The 16,710-nt window shown below is 38.6% G+C and overlaps 3 protein-coding genes across 4 annotated transcripts; 1 reads left to right on the forward strand and 2 right to left on the reverse strand.

The window, feature by feature from the left end:
* Positions 1-233: 233 nt before the first annotated feature.
* On the reverse strand, positions 234-5,857 carry LOC110413726 (Class II aaRS and biotin synthetases superfamily protein). 2 transcript variants are annotated; one of them, XM_021424658.2, is made up of 13 exons: positions 5,605-5,857; positions 4,994-5,035; positions 4,806-4,891; positions 4,614-4,706; positions 4,339-4,455; positions 3,709-3,896; positions 3,370-3,436; positions 2,573-2,695; positions 2,280-2,432; positions 1,781-2,065; positions 1,454-1,672; positions 1,127-1,220; positions 234-594 (listed from the first exon to the last, which is right to left on the reverse strand). In XM_021424658.2, exons 2-13 carry the CDS (start codon positions 5,025-5,027, stop codon positions 530-532), a joined length of 1,524 nt encoding a protein of 507 aa, XP_021280333.1. In that variant the 5' UTR covers positions 5,028-5,035; positions 5,605-5,857; the 3' UTR covers positions 234-529. The 2 variants fall into 2 exon arrangements, with proteins under 2 accessions (XP_021280333.1, XP_089639377.1); XM_089783251.1 differs by lacking the exon at positions 5,605-5,857 and having other exon boundaries at positions 4,806-4,888; positions 4,970-5,035.
* Positions 5,858-6,318: 461 nt separating this feature from the next.
* On the reverse strand, positions 6,319-10,942 carry LOC110413725 (Sec23/Sec24 protein transport family protein). Its single transcript, XM_021424657.2, has 6 exons — positions 10,707-10,942; positions 9,721-10,592; positions 7,689-9,509; positions 7,116-7,232; positions 6,937-7,008; positions 6,319-6,793 (listed from the first exon to the last, which is right to left on the reverse strand). Exons 2-6 carry the CDS (start codon positions 10,198-10,200, stop codon positions 6,656-6,658), a joined length of 2,628 nt encoding a protein of 875 aa, XP_021280332.1. The 5' UTR covers positions 10,201-10,592; positions 10,707-10,942; the 3' UTR covers positions 6,319-6,655.
* A 2,393-nt stretch (positions 10,943-13,335) lies between these two features.
* Positions 13,336-16,389, forward strand: LCD (Pyridoxal phosphate (PLP)-dependent transferases superfamily protein). Its single transcript, XM_021424405.1, has 2 exons — positions 13,336-14,975; positions 16,118-16,389. Exon 1 carries the CDS (start codon positions 13,616-13,618, stop codon positions 14,969-14,971), a length of 1,356 nt encoding a protein of 451 aa, XP_021280080.1. The 5' UTR covers positions 13,336-13,615; the 3' UTR covers positions 14,972-14,975; positions 16,118-16,389.
* The last annotated feature ends 321 nt before the right edge of the window (positions 16,390-16,710 follow it).

The following is a 16,710-nucleotide window of genomic DNA, read 5'->3' on the forward strand; positions in this document are numbered from 1 at the left end:
ACTCCAAAAGGTCAAAGATGTTTACAATAATACAATGATTCATGTTACATTTGCTTCAAGCACCTCAACAGCACAAATGCAGGCCAGTGGGGCATGGCATCTGACTCTGCCACCCTCATGTATGCTTCCAGTTATACATTTGTACTTGCAAACTGATTATGTGGAATTCTCTTTCAACACCGTAATTAAAGAACAATCCACTATGTAGCAGCATTAGTAAATAATGCCAAAGCAAAAGATTAAATATCAAGACTTTCAAGTAATCATAATCATATTCTAACAGTTTGTAATAACACAGGATAAAGCAGTAGATCAATGGCAGCAAAGCTACAATTCAACAAAACAACCTTGCCAAAAACAAAAATCCCAGAAGTTCTAACAATATGATAACAAAACTGAGACTTCTCATTAGTTTTCTATAACAATTTTAAATTGAAAATTTCCATGTTTTGAATGGTCCAGACACACCAGCACTGCTGACATCAGCCACAGGACCATGGGAAGGAGATGGTCGTAAAAGAAAATGATCTTAGTAACTTCTGCCCCAATAGGTCCACTTCTTTGCAGGCTTCCCAGAAGCAAAGCATTTAGTACCTGCATTAATTTTTCAGATGAGTAAAGAATTCCGCAGAAGTCATACAATCTGCTCTCTTTTTGTCCCCCATTCTTTACTTTTTTGATAGATGTAAAGTTACAGATAATCAAATTGCATCTACACATGATTCTCATCCATACTAGTGCAAGCTTTACAAAATTCATACTGTCAGAAAAGACTGCATGTTAATGACAATAGGAACTAGGAAGCTTTAATCCCTATTCACATGAGACATGCAATCACATCCTCACCTAAACCAGGCTCACTGGCTGCCCTGACTTTTACTTAATCCTTCAACTTAATTGAACAATTGGTTGATATTATCTCCTATTCCTCCCTATAAAGTATGATTTCTCTAAATTTCCAATAACTTTTCCCAGTTTTTTCACAAATTAAGATTCTTGTCAGTTCCTGATCACTGCATGCAGATGCACACCAGTTTACCATAAAATAGAATAACCCTTGCATTATGAGAGAGGAAAAGCATCCTATTGTTTAAAATGTGATCCCTGCGTAGATGTAGTCAGGTACCTTCTGGGAGTTCAGGCTGCTCAAATGGGGTACAAAGAGACTTAGCTGCTCCCATCTCACCCTTTGTTCGTGCTTTCACATCTTTCTCCACATCCTACGGAAATACAAAACACAAAAAGTCTTTTAAGAAAATGCGCTAGATCCATTCTGACCAACAGATGCACCAGGCAGGGAGTCTTGGAAATTAATGACTTTTTAAAACACTTCAGGTTAATGATTGATGCAATGCAGAGATAAAGGGTAAAAAGAAAGCAGTAAAATAACACTGATTAAATACTAAATAATAAAGCCTCTAAAAAGTATGGATTCTGCCAATTCAAAGCATACCTCCTCATCACACCAAGGAGCTAAGATCATTTTCTTCTGACCAAGAGCTGTTACAAACTCGTCCCAAGTTTTTACAACTTCAACGCAGGCATCTCGTTTTTGTTTCGCAACATCAAACAGGTTCTGTTGAATCTTATCCAACATTCCTTTTACTTGTTCGACCAAAAATACTCTAGAGATATCAGTTTTTGCTCCATTGTCACGGCGAACTGCACGCACCTGTCAAATAAAGCACTTTTCCAGTTTCAACTGTATAGATACAATAGGAAAATAGTAAATCAAAGAATAGAAGGAAAGAAGCATTCAAAGAAAGGGATGGGGGTTCACCTGATTATTTGCCAAGTCTCTAGGCCCTATTTCAATCCTTAGGGGAACACCTTTCATCTCCCAGTCTGAGTACTTCCAACCAGGTGAGTAGTTATCTCTAAGATCAGCTTCAGCAGAAATACCAGCTTCTGACAGGCTTGCCACAGTGGCAGCACAGGCATCAAAAATCCCTTGAGTATCTGCATCCTTGTAAGGCACAGGAATCACAATAACTTGCACAGCTGCTACTTTTGGAGGCAGCACCAAGCCTTTGTCATCCCCATGAACCATCACCATTACCCCAATCTATGAAAAATTCAAAAACAGTAGAAAACATAAGCAGAATAGCAGGTATAAGGAGCATGAGATAGCACGGGAATTATACGAGTAGTTCATGATTCATTTGACTTGCAAGCTCATGTAATCATTCAAAATAACAGGGATAACAGGGATGACATGACAAAGGACTTGAAATAATAAACGCCAATATCGTTCTAAGTAAAGAGATGAAGAGTTTTACCGTTCGAGTACTATATGCCCAGGAATTCTGCCAGACCATAGCCTTCTCACCCTTTTCATTTTCAAAGTTTATCTCAAACATTTTTGCAAAATTTTGACCCAAACAATGGGAGGTTGCACCTTGAATACCACGCCCGGTATTTGGAATAAATGCCTATCAAATTATGAACAGATTAAAAGGTACTTAATTTAGATTAAAGCACATGGCTCAAGCAGACAATTTGAGTTCCTTGATCATGACAAAGAGTAAAGATCATTATTACATGCATAAAGGAATGAAAGTTTATACTATACCTCAACACTAGTTGTGTAAAGTCCACCAGCAAACTTCTCCAATTCACTCTTTCTGCCTTTTATAACAGGAATAGCCAAGAATTCTTCATATATACGTCGGTACAGTTCCAATATTTGAAGAACCTGAAATATAATGAAATTTAGATATATGTAAAAAGCAGGTGACATCTCTACCATTGTTATTAGTTACTAATTCCCCTTTTGGCCTGGTTAGTTAAGAGCATAAGATATGACAAATAATGTGCTGATGAGAAGTAAAATATTTCAGAACAATATTGCATGAGGGACTAGATGTTGGAGCTAAAGTCCAAATTTCACCACGCACAAAGTAATTCAAAGTACACATTACCCAGTATGTTATTTTTGGAACCTCACTCATCCTTTAATAATATTTTCACCAACAAATCCATATTTAGAAACACAAGTAAAAGGTTCTAAGGATCTGGCACATTTTTCAATGGTACTGCAAAAGGTAACATGAGTGACATTTGGAAGGACAATGAATCATGGCTATTTGATTTTTGACACAGTGCAGAGACCAACAAAATTTTGACATTATTCAAAATAAGATCACCTGTGAAATTTCTGAAACATTTACTTCAATGCTAAATTCAGCAATTCTAACAGCCAACTTAAACTAAAATCAATTGCTTATAAATATGGAAGAAGAGAAAAGGAACAGCTACGCAAAATTTCAGTAAACCCTATTCCATCATACACCAATAGTAAAATGGACACATTTCACCTCTCCAAGGCAGTGATATTGGTCAGAAATAAAAATTTTAAGTCTATGGTACCTCTGTGTCTGCCTCTTCCTTTGTTGCAAAGGCAGTATGCCCTTCCTGCCAGAGAAACTCGCGACTCCTACAGTCAATAAGCAAGTTAGTAGTGACCAATCTACCATCAAATCATTTTAAAACAATATTTTAAATTGACATCAAAAGAATTGAGAAAACATTTTGCACATCTATGAACATTAATAAATAAGGCTAACAAAATTGGTCCAAGATTAGAAAATTATCAGGAAATTAACATCTCATTAAATGTATGGCATACGTATCCCATCCACTGGGTGGAATGAAAGGGGGGAAAAGGACACTGGAAAGTGAAAGTTGACCAAGTTTAAGACAAATTACCTGATAAATGGTGTGGGATGGCTAAATTCCCATCGAACGACATTGCACCACTGGTTAAGTTTCAAAGGCAAGTCACGGTGGCCTCTTATCCACTTAGAATAGTAGGGATACATAACTGTCTCACTAGTTGGGCGGATTGCTATTGGCACCTCCAAGTCAGACTCCCCAGATTTGGTCACCCAAGCAACCTGATTAAACCAGGATCCCAAAGCCATTCACTGGTCATTTTTCCATTAAATCACAAAACATTCCCAGTAAAAAATGCATAAATTATAAAGATAAGTGTTTCTTCAGTCCAGTGCCAAGAAGTCTATAAACATTGAAATATTGCCATTTTTTCAGCATATTAATGAAAGTATCTTGCTCAAATCAGGAAGAACTTACTCCAATTTTGAGGCCGAGATAAAAACTAACTCCAATTTGAGCGCTAGATAAAATCTAATTCCAAGATAAAAACTATAGTATGGATTTCCACAAAATGAAGTAAATCATTAAAAAACAGGGCAGAAAATTTTAGGGACAAAAAGAGTTTCAAATGGCTTCAAAAAATTTAACAAAAACAGAAATTAACAATTTCAAGCTGAAGCACATTCCGCAAGGCCAATTGTGCCTGAAAAACTTAGTTCTCACCTCTGGAGCAAAACCCTCAATGTGATCCTTCTCCTTTTGCAAAACACCTGGAGATACAAAGAGAGGGAAATAGCAGTTCTTGACTTTCATTTTCTTGATTTCCGCATCAAAGAATGTCTGCAATTTAACATCATGGATAAGTTAACGATGAAAGTAAAGGGGAAGAAAAAAAAAAGATCAAGGAATGGCATCCGTGGCCCTTTTTCCCTTGTAATTAATTAAAATTTGTTATTTACTAATTAAGCTGCAATGAACATAAATATAATATGACTTACTTGCATGTTCTCCCAAATTGAAATTGCCCATGGCCTCAGAATATAACAGCCAGAAATGTCATAGTACTCAATCATTTCACCATTGACAACAACCTACAAAAGCCAAAAAATTCTGATAATCATAAGATACTAAGATCTCGCTAAATGAGTATAACAATCACAAATCAATTAAACCATTGCAACAAAATATACCTCGGAGTACCATTCCCCGAAATTCTCATCCTTAGTGAAGGAGAGACCCAAACCAGTCTCCTTCTTCACTTCCTTCTTTTTCCCTCCTAAAATATGAACAACACGTCATTTGCAAAATTAGAAACAGCCATACTTTTATGCATGCATTAACAATGAAATCTAACAAATCTGAGCAAAACAATACTTACCACCGCCAGACTTTTTCTGCTCCCGTCCAGCCATATCATCAACTTCAAGTACAATTAAAATAAAACTTAAATTAGAACAATTAGAAACAGTGCATCTCAATCAGTTTGAACACTACTAGCCCGAATAAGGGAAAAGAGAGCCATTGCCCTACTAATTGCACATATAACTATAGTCTTTTTTCTTAACTTAATGAGTTTAAAATCCGTTTAAGCCTATTTATGCTGGGTCCCGAACATGCTATAAAATCCTTGCAGAACAAGTATCTTGTTAGTGAACAAGCAATTATCCTTTAACCGCGTTGGCTAACTTTCAGATCAAGACAAGAAGATATTACCACCTGCCGATTTAAAAGTAATTTTTCCTGGATTGTCCGAAGTCTCTTTGACTTTCTAACAAAACAACATAAACATAAGCAGGATGCCTGCATTCTCATCAAAATTCAGATGGGTAACCCTAAATCGCCCACAAACTAGAAATGCTTACTATATCAGATTTTAGAATTAGAATTAGAAGAGCAGATAAAATTTTCCAAGTAAGAAAACAAAAAATAGAAATGAAAAACTGGGAAAGTAAATAAAAATGGAAGTCAGGGGAAGAACTGAAGGCTTACCGAGAATGGTTTGGATTCTTTGGTTGCGTTGGCTTCTTCCCCCGACACAGTGAAGAAAAGAAAAAGAAATGAAAAAAGAAGATCGGCTGGGGCGAGAGGGAGAAAGGTGCTGATAGAGTGTGTAAAACCCTGGATTTGAACAAGAAACAATATTCGTTTTTTAATAATTTATTCCTTGGGATACGAGGGACCCGTTTAGTTGGTAAATACCAAATACTCGTCGTGACTCCGAGTCAGACCAGCTGAGTAACCCACAACACAGCCGCCCATTACGGGTCCGTTCGATCCTAAACCTGATTCTTTAGGAGCGGTGGGATGGTGGTCAAAATGCTAATTAAATAAAAATAAATTGTTTGGTTTCAATAATTTTGTGTACCCACTTAATTTTTCTATCATCATAGCTAGAGTTGATGGAGAGATTTACATTTAACTCTTTTCAAGGAAACTTCCATTGCTTCCCATTGCATTATCTGCATATTAACTTGGCCACCGACACAAAATTTTACTTGACAGTCAATCTTTTCATCAGTTCTTCTCAATCAAACCAAATTTGACTGCACCGAATGCAATATCTGTTATCTGTTGGCTCAATGGTGCACAAAGCCAGAGCAAAAACTGAGTCTTGACTTCCTTGTATTAGACTTTGCCCAGAACTAGATATGTTGCAGTGATAGTAGGGATACCAATTGGAAGAGGTTTATAAAAGGGCATAACTTATACAGGAATGATACAAAGTTAAATTAAAACTATTGCTCTAGCAAAGCATTTTCAACTAAAGAATGAGACAACAATGTTAATTTTGGGAGGGGAGTTACTATCAAGTATAACTGTTTCTTTGTAGTTCAAAAGAGGGAAGGGGGATTTTTGTAAAGTAAGGGCTAGACAAGAAAAAAATAATAATAAAGAGAAAAGATGAACGGAGTTACATTCCCTTTAGAGGGAGAAGAAGAAAAAGAAGAGTAGAAAGATTCCAATAAATGATGGTTGGATGCAACTCCCCGGTGCTTCCTTTTGGAGGAATATTAACTGCAAAAAACTTTAAAAAAATCTCTCAGCTTGGTTCTGGTGGCACTACTTTCAAGCTCCGAATCCATTCACAGAAGCTGGGATCATCAAAATGAATAAAACTGCTTTTCAGTTTTGTCCGCTGTTCTGTTGTCAGGGTTCGAAGCTGCGGAAATCTTGCCTCCTGCATTTAGTGTCACCCAATACGTTACTTATTACTTTAACTTTTCAAAATATGTAGTCCTTAATTTTCCAGTAAATACACACAGAAACAAATAGACCTATTAGGGCTAAAAGCTAAGAGGATTCCCATTGCATTTTCCTTACCTGCTCGTAAGGAGGATCCTTGTGTGCTGGTATTAACCGAGAAACAAAATAACGAGCCTGAGAGCTCCCCTCCTGCAATAAAACCAAATCATTAGGTTCTTCTGTCTGATGGCTAACAAAATAAAAACACAACAACGCACAATTAATAGAATGTGGGGACCATTCAAGGGAAAAAGAACCTTGAACGCAAGGATCCGTGGAGCTGGAAATCGTAACTCTGAGAGCTCTTCTGCCAATGTTCTACAAGCTGCCAAAGCTGCTGCACTTCTTCCTTCATCAGCTGCAAGTTCAGCACCCTGAAGCCAGCAGTCGACAGGAACACAGTTTTATTCCCATAAAACTAAATTCATAAATACACGTGGCTTATAAATACAAATTTAAACACAGTAATCCACCACCCTTTCTCTCAGAACACAAACATACCATGCAAATACATACAGGCGGAAGAACATTGCGAAAGAAAATGCATACATCCAGGGTCAGATTATCACAGGGTGTGTGTGCGTGCGTGTGCGTGTGTGTGTGTGTGTGTGTGTTGCATATATCTAGGAACAAATGTGCTAAGCTCTTCGCTTGCAACTTGCCTTGGATCTCCTGTTCAATCACAAGGCAAAAAATGGACCCCACATAGCACACACATGCATGCCAGACTCCATTGCTCAAAGATGAATAACATAGAAACAAAAATAGGCAAAAAGCAAATATAGCAGATATAGAACATTGCAAAGCTAAAAGATGGGTTATTTACATACCAACCAGATGAAGACATCTGTACCATGGTCTAGAACAACAGCTGTATCAGACTGCATGGCAAGATCATAAGCTGGCAATTCTTCAAAAGTACCTCCTTCTCGGTGCATCAAACAACGAGGGGCAACCATGCGAACTGAAAGATCAAAAGATGCATTCAAAAACAAATTCCGCAGTACAGACCTCTCATCCTCATGACCAACTATACTTCCCAACAGTGGGCCCCTTCTAAGATGGAATAGAAGCTCTGGTAGTAAAGAGATTTCCTTTGGGAACCGATAAAGCTTTGACTTTGGCACTTGAGATCCAAATTTAAATGCAATGTCTTTAACTCTTTCATCGATTGTTGTTCGCATGTCAATTGCATCAGAATAATTTTTTGCTCGCAAGAGAGTCCTCTTGGCAACTAGGACTGCAACCACCTCATCTTGAACACTTTGAAGATAGGCTGAAACACTATCCACAGTTGGCAATCTGATAGTAATCACTCTAGCTATGTCAGCTTGATAAACATTTGAGTATTGAATAGCAAACTGGAAATATACATAATCACTCTTGATGTCATGTTTATTCTCCATCGATATGGAGAAGCATTGTGTTTCTTCGACACTCAGCAATTGAATACAGAGAGAAATATCATTTTTGAAGGTTTCATGGGTGTCTATTTGTGCCTCTTCACCAGGACCCACAACCTGAGTAACAAGAATATCATCAGAACAGCGTATCTCCAACAAACCATGCGAACCAGCTGCCCTTGCAGATGCCCGTTGTAAGTTCACACCAAAGGCTTCACCAAAGTCATCATGAAGAACCAAAACACCCCCTGAAGCTTTCGCAAGAGGCTGCAACACAGGAACTCTTACAGGGCAAGTTCCAGCACAGAGAATGTCAACCACCGTGTTATGTTGATGAGCCTCATGACCAAGACCCTCCATCCATTTCAATGCTGTCTTTTCCTTATGAGGATAATTAGGGTGAGTATAAGAATGAGGGACAGATCCAGGGCCATAAGTATTTGGTCCACCAGAGCACACAATGATTCTGCTATTACCACCTGGCCTTTTAACTACACCTCGAGACATATCTGCAGATGGTCCTCGAATAATAGCCAAAGCAACCTCAACTGCAGTACCCAAGCATCTATCTCTTGATGCTTCTGGCACATTCAACTTGTATGGCCTCAATGAAGAGAATATCTGGTGTGCCACCTCTTTCGAAGCATGCATTGGTGACAAGTATATGCCAGTTCCATAAATCAATGCTTTCAAGTTCTCTTGAGTTGGTGAAGTGCCACCTGGAATCACATCAGCAGATGCTATTGATTCCTCTGAAAAGTCATAGACTGATACTGTGCGACCGTACAAAATAATTCCAATTCTTGTTGTTGGTAGAACTGAATCGACAAATGCATGCAGGGAGCTCTGTAAATGCTGAAGATGTGGCTCATCTAAACATTCATCAATGACAAGAACAATCGGTGCAGATGTTCTTGAATCAGTAACCGGAACAAAACTTGGTCTCTTATTCCCCGTTTGAATGAAATCAACCAAAGGTGATGACAGCTCTGGAAAATTACGGAGATCCTCCTTGCTTGATGTTATGTATTCACCTTCACTTCCATTCAGATTCCGGCAGATTACACACTGCCATTGGCCTGAGCCAATTAGTATGTTGCAATAGAGATTTGAATAAGCTCCACAATTATGGCATCGATGAGGGTCACGTTGTATCACTTGAGGACCTGGTGAAGTCTCCCTCCCAGGAGAAACTAATACTCCAAAACCTAAGCTAGGTACATTTGCTTGTTTCTTCTGTTTCAACACCTAATATAAAATTGGAAGGAAGAGGGGGACAAATAAATAATAAGTAGAAATAGTGCATATAATTGCAAAGCTAAATATATTGTAAAATTTAATACTATCTACCATCATAAAATCTGAAAAAGGAATTTGAGACTTCAGTATCAAAATCATAGAAATAGACCAATAAAAATAATTTAGCTTTTCATTTCCTACCACAGAGAATGAAAGATACCTTCTGAGCTGAGAATAAAACGCATGGTGACTCTCCATTGGGCAAAGATTCCTCTATAGCACTGGGAAGCTGCTGTTGCAGCTCAACTGACCCATTTGAAAAGTGAGGAGGTGAAGATGTGGGCAAAGATGAACCTGATGAGAAAGCAACTGGCTGAGGAGTTGCGGGAGAGGTCCGGAAAGGCACAGCAGCAGGCCGTACAGGTGATGTAAATACAGGAGGGCCAGGTGGAGTACTCAGATGGGGAATAGGGCTTCCAGTTTTGACCCCATTTGCCGGTGATAGCACAGTAGGATTTTTTATTGAAGGGGAAGGGATCTGATCTTTTCGTAAATTGGGCGGAGGAAATCTAGGCGCTCCAGGCGAGATTGTGGAAGTGGCAGGAACAGTTGGACTTCTATCAGGATTAGGTGAAGGAGAATCAATCTGCGGAGTAATAGTCTTAGAGTATCCAGGAGAAGCTTGTGGCGGAGTAGCCATTGCAAATGAAAACTTTTCTTAATTGAATATCAAGAACAGTGAAACACCAGAGATATATCAAGTAATGCCAACCAAATTCCAGCTCTTGGAAGAGAAGAAAAGGTGCAGGTTTTAAGCTTTTGCCAAGAACTTCATTGCAATGTTCACAAGAGCAAAAGCCCAATCAAAGCCTTAAAACCCCATAAAAATATAATGAACAAGATTGGATTTTGAAGGAAACCCAATTCAAGATATCCACATCAAATGCAAGAAGCCAATCAAGATCCAAGAACCCCCCATAAATTCACCACAACTCACCTTCCCAGATAAAAAAAGAAAGGAACTTGATCACTTAGGTCTCTATCTTCACTTCGATTCAAGCTTCAATATAATCCCTTCTTCCAGAACTCAATCTAAAATTCAAAATTAAGGGAAAAAAAAAGATAACAACTGGAATTAAATCTAGGGTTTTAAGGTACATAGAGAAAGAATAAAAAAAGAATAGACAAATAAGGAAATTTCCATACCTGATGTGAAAGGAAAATTAGATAGAACGGAAGAGTCTTTTATTTGAATTATCAAAGACTTGGAATCATAGAAGTAATAATCTTTGACTCGTTTTTCATTTTCATCATCAAGTCTTTAAATTCCGTTTCTTCGTCTGTGTTGGGTAATGGTTAGGCTTCCGACACGGGCTACGCGAGGCGAGCCCCAGAAACAAGAGCCCATTGTCTCTTTGCTGTATTCTGCTTGGTAATTAGTAACCATTGACGCACCCACTCCACCCACGGTAACGCTTTTCGCACTGCTGGATCGATCGATTCCTTTGATTGGTTCAATGATGTTGGCAGCACGACCTATGACGTGTTCTTGTCGAAACGTTGCCGTTGAGTGTCCTACGTGTCAAATTTTTGGGCCCCTGATTTTCTTTTTTTTTTTAATTAAATTTTTTACTTCTACCATCAAAGAAACAGTATAAACCTTGTACTACTAGGAGAGAAGCTAGGAGATTCCAGACATAGCACCTAGCTAGTGAGTAGCTGGGATATTCTGGAAATAGCACCTAGCTAGTTAAACATACTGGTTCAGACCTTACTTTCTATAAAAATCAATGACAGTACAAGAGATACAGTAATAAATCTAATACTAATGTCTCTCACTAATTGTTGCAAAATAACATCTGGGGATTTTGCTTCACAGTATGCTTCGTAGGATAACGCTCTTTCTAAATACAAAGTATATAAACTGTCCAAGCTTGCTTTAGAAAAGAGAGAGAACCGTCCAAGCAAGTTCCTCTTCCCAACCTTCTAAAGCCCTTAGGATAGTAGAATTATGCAGGAATTTTTGCCCCAACAAGCTTTGAACAGCTACATGAGAAAAATATATAATTCTTACATTCATCCATGTAAATAGTGAAAGTTAACTGTTTTTTTTAATTTTTTTTAAATATTAGTGTTTTTCTTTTTAACCTTTTTCATCTTATCTTTTCTTTTTTTCTTTTTACTCATGAACAAGTTTCATTATGGATGAGTTGAAGCTATGACCGAAGCAAGAGTTTTAATTTTAAAGCATGGAACACCTCACATGGTTGATAGTCGAGGGTATAATAAAGTTCCATTCATCTCAACCAGAGGATAAGGATAACGGTAGGAGAGAAAAAGATAGTGTGTTAAAAAGGACGAAGTCGAAGAAAAGTTGATATGCCACTGGACCAAGGTAGCCGCCAAGTGGAAGGGTTAGGAAAGAAAGTCGACCAAATATTTCTTGTGCAAGAGACCGCATTGGATGAGGGATTACCCAAGTGTAATAAGCTCGTGGTTATCTTGTTGGACAAATAAGATCTAGGCAAACATAAGTGGTGACTACTGCGTAGAAAGACTTGAAAAGCAATCACAATAAGGGAGGAAGCCTAGATAGCTTGAGGGAAGGGCCAGTGTTGTGGCAGGGAAGGCCACCGTCTATGACCAGAAGAGTCTAGGGATACACTGAAATTGGATAACATCATGTTGTACCAAGAAGAGCAACAACAAAGTGTCGTAGGGCTCGAGAGATACCAAGGTCAATGGCGACAAGACCACCATAATCGAACCAAGAGGCTCACGATATCAGTGTGAAACTATTTAGAACTCGTGAGACCAAAAGGTCGAGGCAATTGTGGATTGGTCTGCAAAAAGTGTCAAAAGAGATAACCCATATGAGAGAAGTGTGTGTAGGACAATAGTGTCAAAATAGTGATATCTGAGGGATCAACATGCGACGAGATAGTGTGCAAGGTAAGGTGTTCGAAGTAGAAGTATGTTGAGGCAACATGCAGCGCGAAAGAGCCTGGGCTAGAAGTGCACCGAGCAAGGTCATTCGAGGCAAAGTCTTGTGAGATGATAGCACGCAATGTGGCAGTGCACAACACAAAGACGCTCGTTTCCTAGCAATGAAAGCATTGCTGAAGTAAGTGGGAGAAGGTGTCATGGACTGAGTGGCCAGCATCCCAAGTAGACTAACAAACCAAGCAAGCCAACATGCTGGTAACCTAGGCAAGTTAGTAGCCTAAATAGGCCAACTGATTGGCCTGCACCAAGTGGTAAAAATGACTGCACACTCTTTTGAAAAATGTAGATAAATTGAAATAATTTTAAATTTAAATGTAAACAGGGTAAACATTTCAATTTGAATGTTTTTAACTATTTAGTTTGAATTTAAATTGTAAATAAGTTAGATAAAGGAGCTAACAAGTCTATAAGTATTTTTTATGTTCATTTGTTAAACACATCATTAGAAATAAATATTCTTTTCTCTCAAGCTTTTTTCTTTTCACTTTTTTCAAACAGTCTCTTGACTAAAGAGCTCTGATCATCTCCTCCACTATGAATTGGTTTTTTGGACCCATCCATCACCAACTTAGAGTTTGGCAGGAATCAAAACCGAAAATAAAGAAAAAAGAAGGAATAAGATGAAAATTTCCAACCAAATGACAATAAAATCGGTAGAAATCAATAAGGAAAGGTGAAAAGAAAGGGGACAAGAGAGGCATGTTAGGCTTGCTAACGTGTGCGGTGAGAAAATAGCTAACATGCGCCGACCCTCGGGGATGCGTACTCCTGTTTTTATATTCCTAAAAGGGATATTCTCGTAATCGAAGGGCCATGTTTATAAAATTGTTTCAAGCCGCTGATCCCTTTTATCTCGTCTATATAAGTAGCCGATAACGACATATTTCATTCGCAGTCCAACTTACTGCTCTGTATGCGATAACATTTGATCGTAGGCAAAAACAAAGGCAGAAAAAGGGGGCGAAAAGGAAAAAGAAAAAACCTGTTAAATTAAAAACTCTGAGTTCGTACCGTGTGAGCTCTGTCGAAGTTCCAAAAAATCATGCCCATCTTCCTCACGAAACCCTAATTTCCTTTCATTTTCTTCCATTCGCTCCCTATCTCAGCCCATGGAGCACGAAGACCCTCGAAACGGGGAGTCGAATCACCGCAACTCCAAAAAACCCAAAATTTCCTCCAAGTTTATATCGGAATCCTATATCCGAGACGAGTTCTCTCACCACCAGCCACGTGTCGCTCGAATCAACAACGGGAGTTTCGGTAGCTGCCCCGGTTCGGTTCTTGCCGCCCAACGCCAGTGGCAGCTCCAGTACCTCCGACAACCTGATGATTTTTACTTTAATACCCTTCGTAACAGAATAACGGCGTCGCGAAAAATCATTAAGGACCTCATCAACGCCGACCACGTCGACGAGGTTTCCCTCGTGGACAACGCCACAACCGCAGCCGCCATCGTCCTCCAACAGATCGGCCGTAGTTTTGCAGAGGGAAAGTTTCAGAAAAATGACACTGTTTTAATGCTCCACTGCGCATTCCAAGCCGTTAAAAAATCAATCCAAGCGTACGTCACGCGTGCCGGTGGCTCCATCACCGAGGTACGGTTACCATTCCCGGTAAATTCTGAGGAAGAAATCATTTCCGAATTCAAAAAATCAATCGAGAAAGGAAAATCTAACGGTAGAAAGATAAGGTTAGCTATTATCGACCATATTACATCAATGCCATCGGTTGTTATTCCTGTAAAAGAATTAGTTAGGATTTGTAGAGCGGAAGGAGTGGAGCAGGTTTTTGTAGATGCGGCTCATGCGATTGGGAGCGTGAAAGTGGATGTTAAAGAAGTTGGAGCTGATTTTTATGTTAGTAATTTACACAAATGGTTTTTTTGCCCGCCTTCGGTAGCATTTTTATATTGTAAGAAATCTAATTTATCATCTGATATGCATCACCCTGTTGTTTCACATGAGTATGGAAATGGATTGCCTATAGAAAGCGCCTGGATTGGGACGAGGGATTATAGTTCTCAGTTGGTGGTTTCTGCAGTTTTGGAGTTTGTCAACCGGTTTGAAGGAGGGATTGAGGGGATAATGAAGAGGAACCATGAGGAAGTGGTGAAAATGGGAAAGATGTTAGCAGAGTCTTGGGGGACAAATCTAGGGTCGCCTCCAGAGATGTGTGCGGGGATGATTATGGTTGGTTTGCCTTCAAGGTTGTGTCTTAATAGTGAGGAGGATGCCTTGAGGTTGAGGTCGCATTTACGGGATTGTTATGAGGTTGAAGTTCCAATTTTTTATCAGGCTGTGAAGGATGGGGAGGAGGCAGTTAGGGATAAGGACGGGTTTATTACAGGATATGCGAGAATTTCTCATCAGGTTTATAATACGTTGCAGGATTATGAGAAATTTAGGGATGCTATTAATCGGTTAGTTGAGGATGGGAAAACTTGCAAAATGCTTTTGATTGAATGAAGAGGTATGACTTTTGACTTTGTTGCCAGTCGGAGTTTTGTATGCAGTGTTTTCTGTTAAGAAGCATTAGTTGTTTGTTTAAGCTGATTGCTGTTGCCCTTTTACTTCAATGGAAACATATAATTTTGAAACTTAAGACCCAGTTGGTAGTTCTTCTATTAATTCCTCTGTTCCAGTAGAAAGATAATTCTGTGCTGAGTTTATTGCTAGGGAAGAACAATATTTCTTCAATGTTGCATACTGGATCAATTATTCTGATTGTGAGTTTAATTGCATCATGATGAAACTTACACTATATTTGGTTAGAAGGAAATAAAACAGAGGGAAGAGAAAAAGGTGAAGGAAAAACGATGAAGGAAAGAAAGGAAAGTTGTTTTGTCCTTCTTGTGTTTGTTGTGAAGGATGGAAAATAGAGGGAAATAAAGAGATTAGGGATAAAATTTTGAATAAAATGATTAACTTAAGTAGAAAGAGTGTTTTACTTTTGAAAGATTAGATTTGAAGGGAAAGGAAATGTGCAAATTTATCTATTTTCCTTTCACCTCCCTATTTCCTTCCTGCCGATTGAAGGAAAGGGAGGAAAGAAATATAGTTTTTCCTCCACTCCCTTTCGGCCTTCATCCCTCACTCCTACCATATATGGTGTTATTGTCTTGCTTATAAAACAATTTAACTTGCCAAATCATTTAGAATAATTTCTTGGCAACGTTATTGTTCATATCACAATACTAATGTAGGAATGGAAGTAGATTAATAGACAGTAATACTATAACTTTTATGTTATTTCTAGAATGCACAAGTGTACTACTGGTGCTGATCCATTGATAGTTCTAGGAACCAAAATTCATGGGAGGTGAAAGGAGAGGGACAAAGGAGAGCTGGGGCAGTTGATGGGGACACAACTGGGTCTGTGGAATATACTATGCTCTAGATGCAGTAGTACCTTAAACAGGAGTCTTTGATGAATTATGGTTGCATTTGTTGATTTCATGCCTTTTAAGGTGTAATTGAGTAACTCCGCATGCCATCTCAATCAAATAATAGTGAAATGTACTTGAGTTTTAAGTGTGCTTTTACATTTGTATGAAACTTATTCTGATCCAGAAGATTATGTATCTTAATTTACTTCTATTTACGGTTGGGCAGGTAGTCATAAAGATTGGAGCAGCCTTCCATGGAATAACATCTGTGTTTTGCCATTTTTCTGATGCATGTGGCTTCTCACAGTGTTTAAAGTACCAAAAATTTGGCAAAGAGCACCGCACAGTTCTTACTTCTTAGAACTGCAAAAGCGTTTGGGAGAAACTTTAACCAATGTAGCGTGACATGCTAGTGTCTGGGGCATTGTGAGTTTGTGGTCTCAATCCCTGTAGTTATGACAATAAATCTATGAATGCCGGCATTTTTTTAGCAGTTAACCTGCTTTAAAGCTAAAGCTAATATGATTTTTCATTCATAGCTCAAGTGTTTGAGTGATATGTGGTTGTAATTAGTTTGTCCTTAGTTCATGCGGATTTCGTAAAGCGAGCTGGTTTACCATTTTATTAAGGCGTAGTAAAAATGTGTTTTGATTATCGGTCAAAACGTTGGCATTGGTGAAGATGTGGAATGTGCTACCATCAAATATCAATCTCATCTCTCTGCCTTGAGCATGAGCTGCTCTGTGGCATCATTTACTCATTTGCACCAGTCCAACTTTCTAGGTGAATCAGTAAAGAGCTTACCGCCAAAAAATGCAG

Source organism: Theobroma umbraticum, unplaced genomic scaffold (genome assembly GCF_002168275.2).
Source record: "Theobroma umbraticum cultivar Fairchild unplaced genomic scaffold, ASM216827v3 scaffold_4.1, whole genome shotgun sequence".
In the NCBI taxonomy this organism is placed as follows: domain Eukaryota; kingdom Viridiplantae; phylum Streptophyta; class Magnoliopsida; order Malvales; family Malvaceae; genus Theobroma; species Theobroma umbraticum.

Excerpts from the sequence above, each read along its gene's own strand:
- LOC110413726 (XM_089783251.1), bottom strand. The coding sequence starts at position 5,027 with ATGGCTGGACGGGAGCAGAAAAAGTCTGGCGGTGGTAAGTATTGTTTT. Across the intron at positions 4,707-4,805 it reads TCGGGGAATGGTACTCCGAG|GTTGTTGTCAATGGTGAAAT; the intron begins GTATATTTTGTT and ends TGGCTTTTGTAG. Across the intron at positions 3,437-3,708 it reads CATCCCACACCATTTATCAG|GAGTCGCGAGTTTCTCTGGC; the intron begins GTAATTTGTCTT and ends TATTGACTGTAG.
- LOC110413725 (XM_021424657.2), bottom strand. The coding sequence starts at position 10,200 with ATGGCTACTCCGCCACAAGCTTCTCCTGGATACTCTAAGACTATTACT. Across the intron at positions 9,510-9,720 it reads TTTTATTCTCAGCTCAGAAG|GTGTTGAAACAGAAGAAACA; the intron begins GTATCTTTCATT and ends ATTTTATATTAG. Across the intron at positions 7,233-7,688 it reads CAGATGTCTTCATCTGGTTG|GGTGCTGAACTTGCAGCTGA; the intron begins GTATGTAAATAA and ends TGCTGGCTTCAG.
- LCD (XM_021424405.1), top strand. The coding sequence starts at position 13,616 with ATGGAGCACGAAGACCCTCGAAACGGGGAGTCGAATCACCGCAACTCC.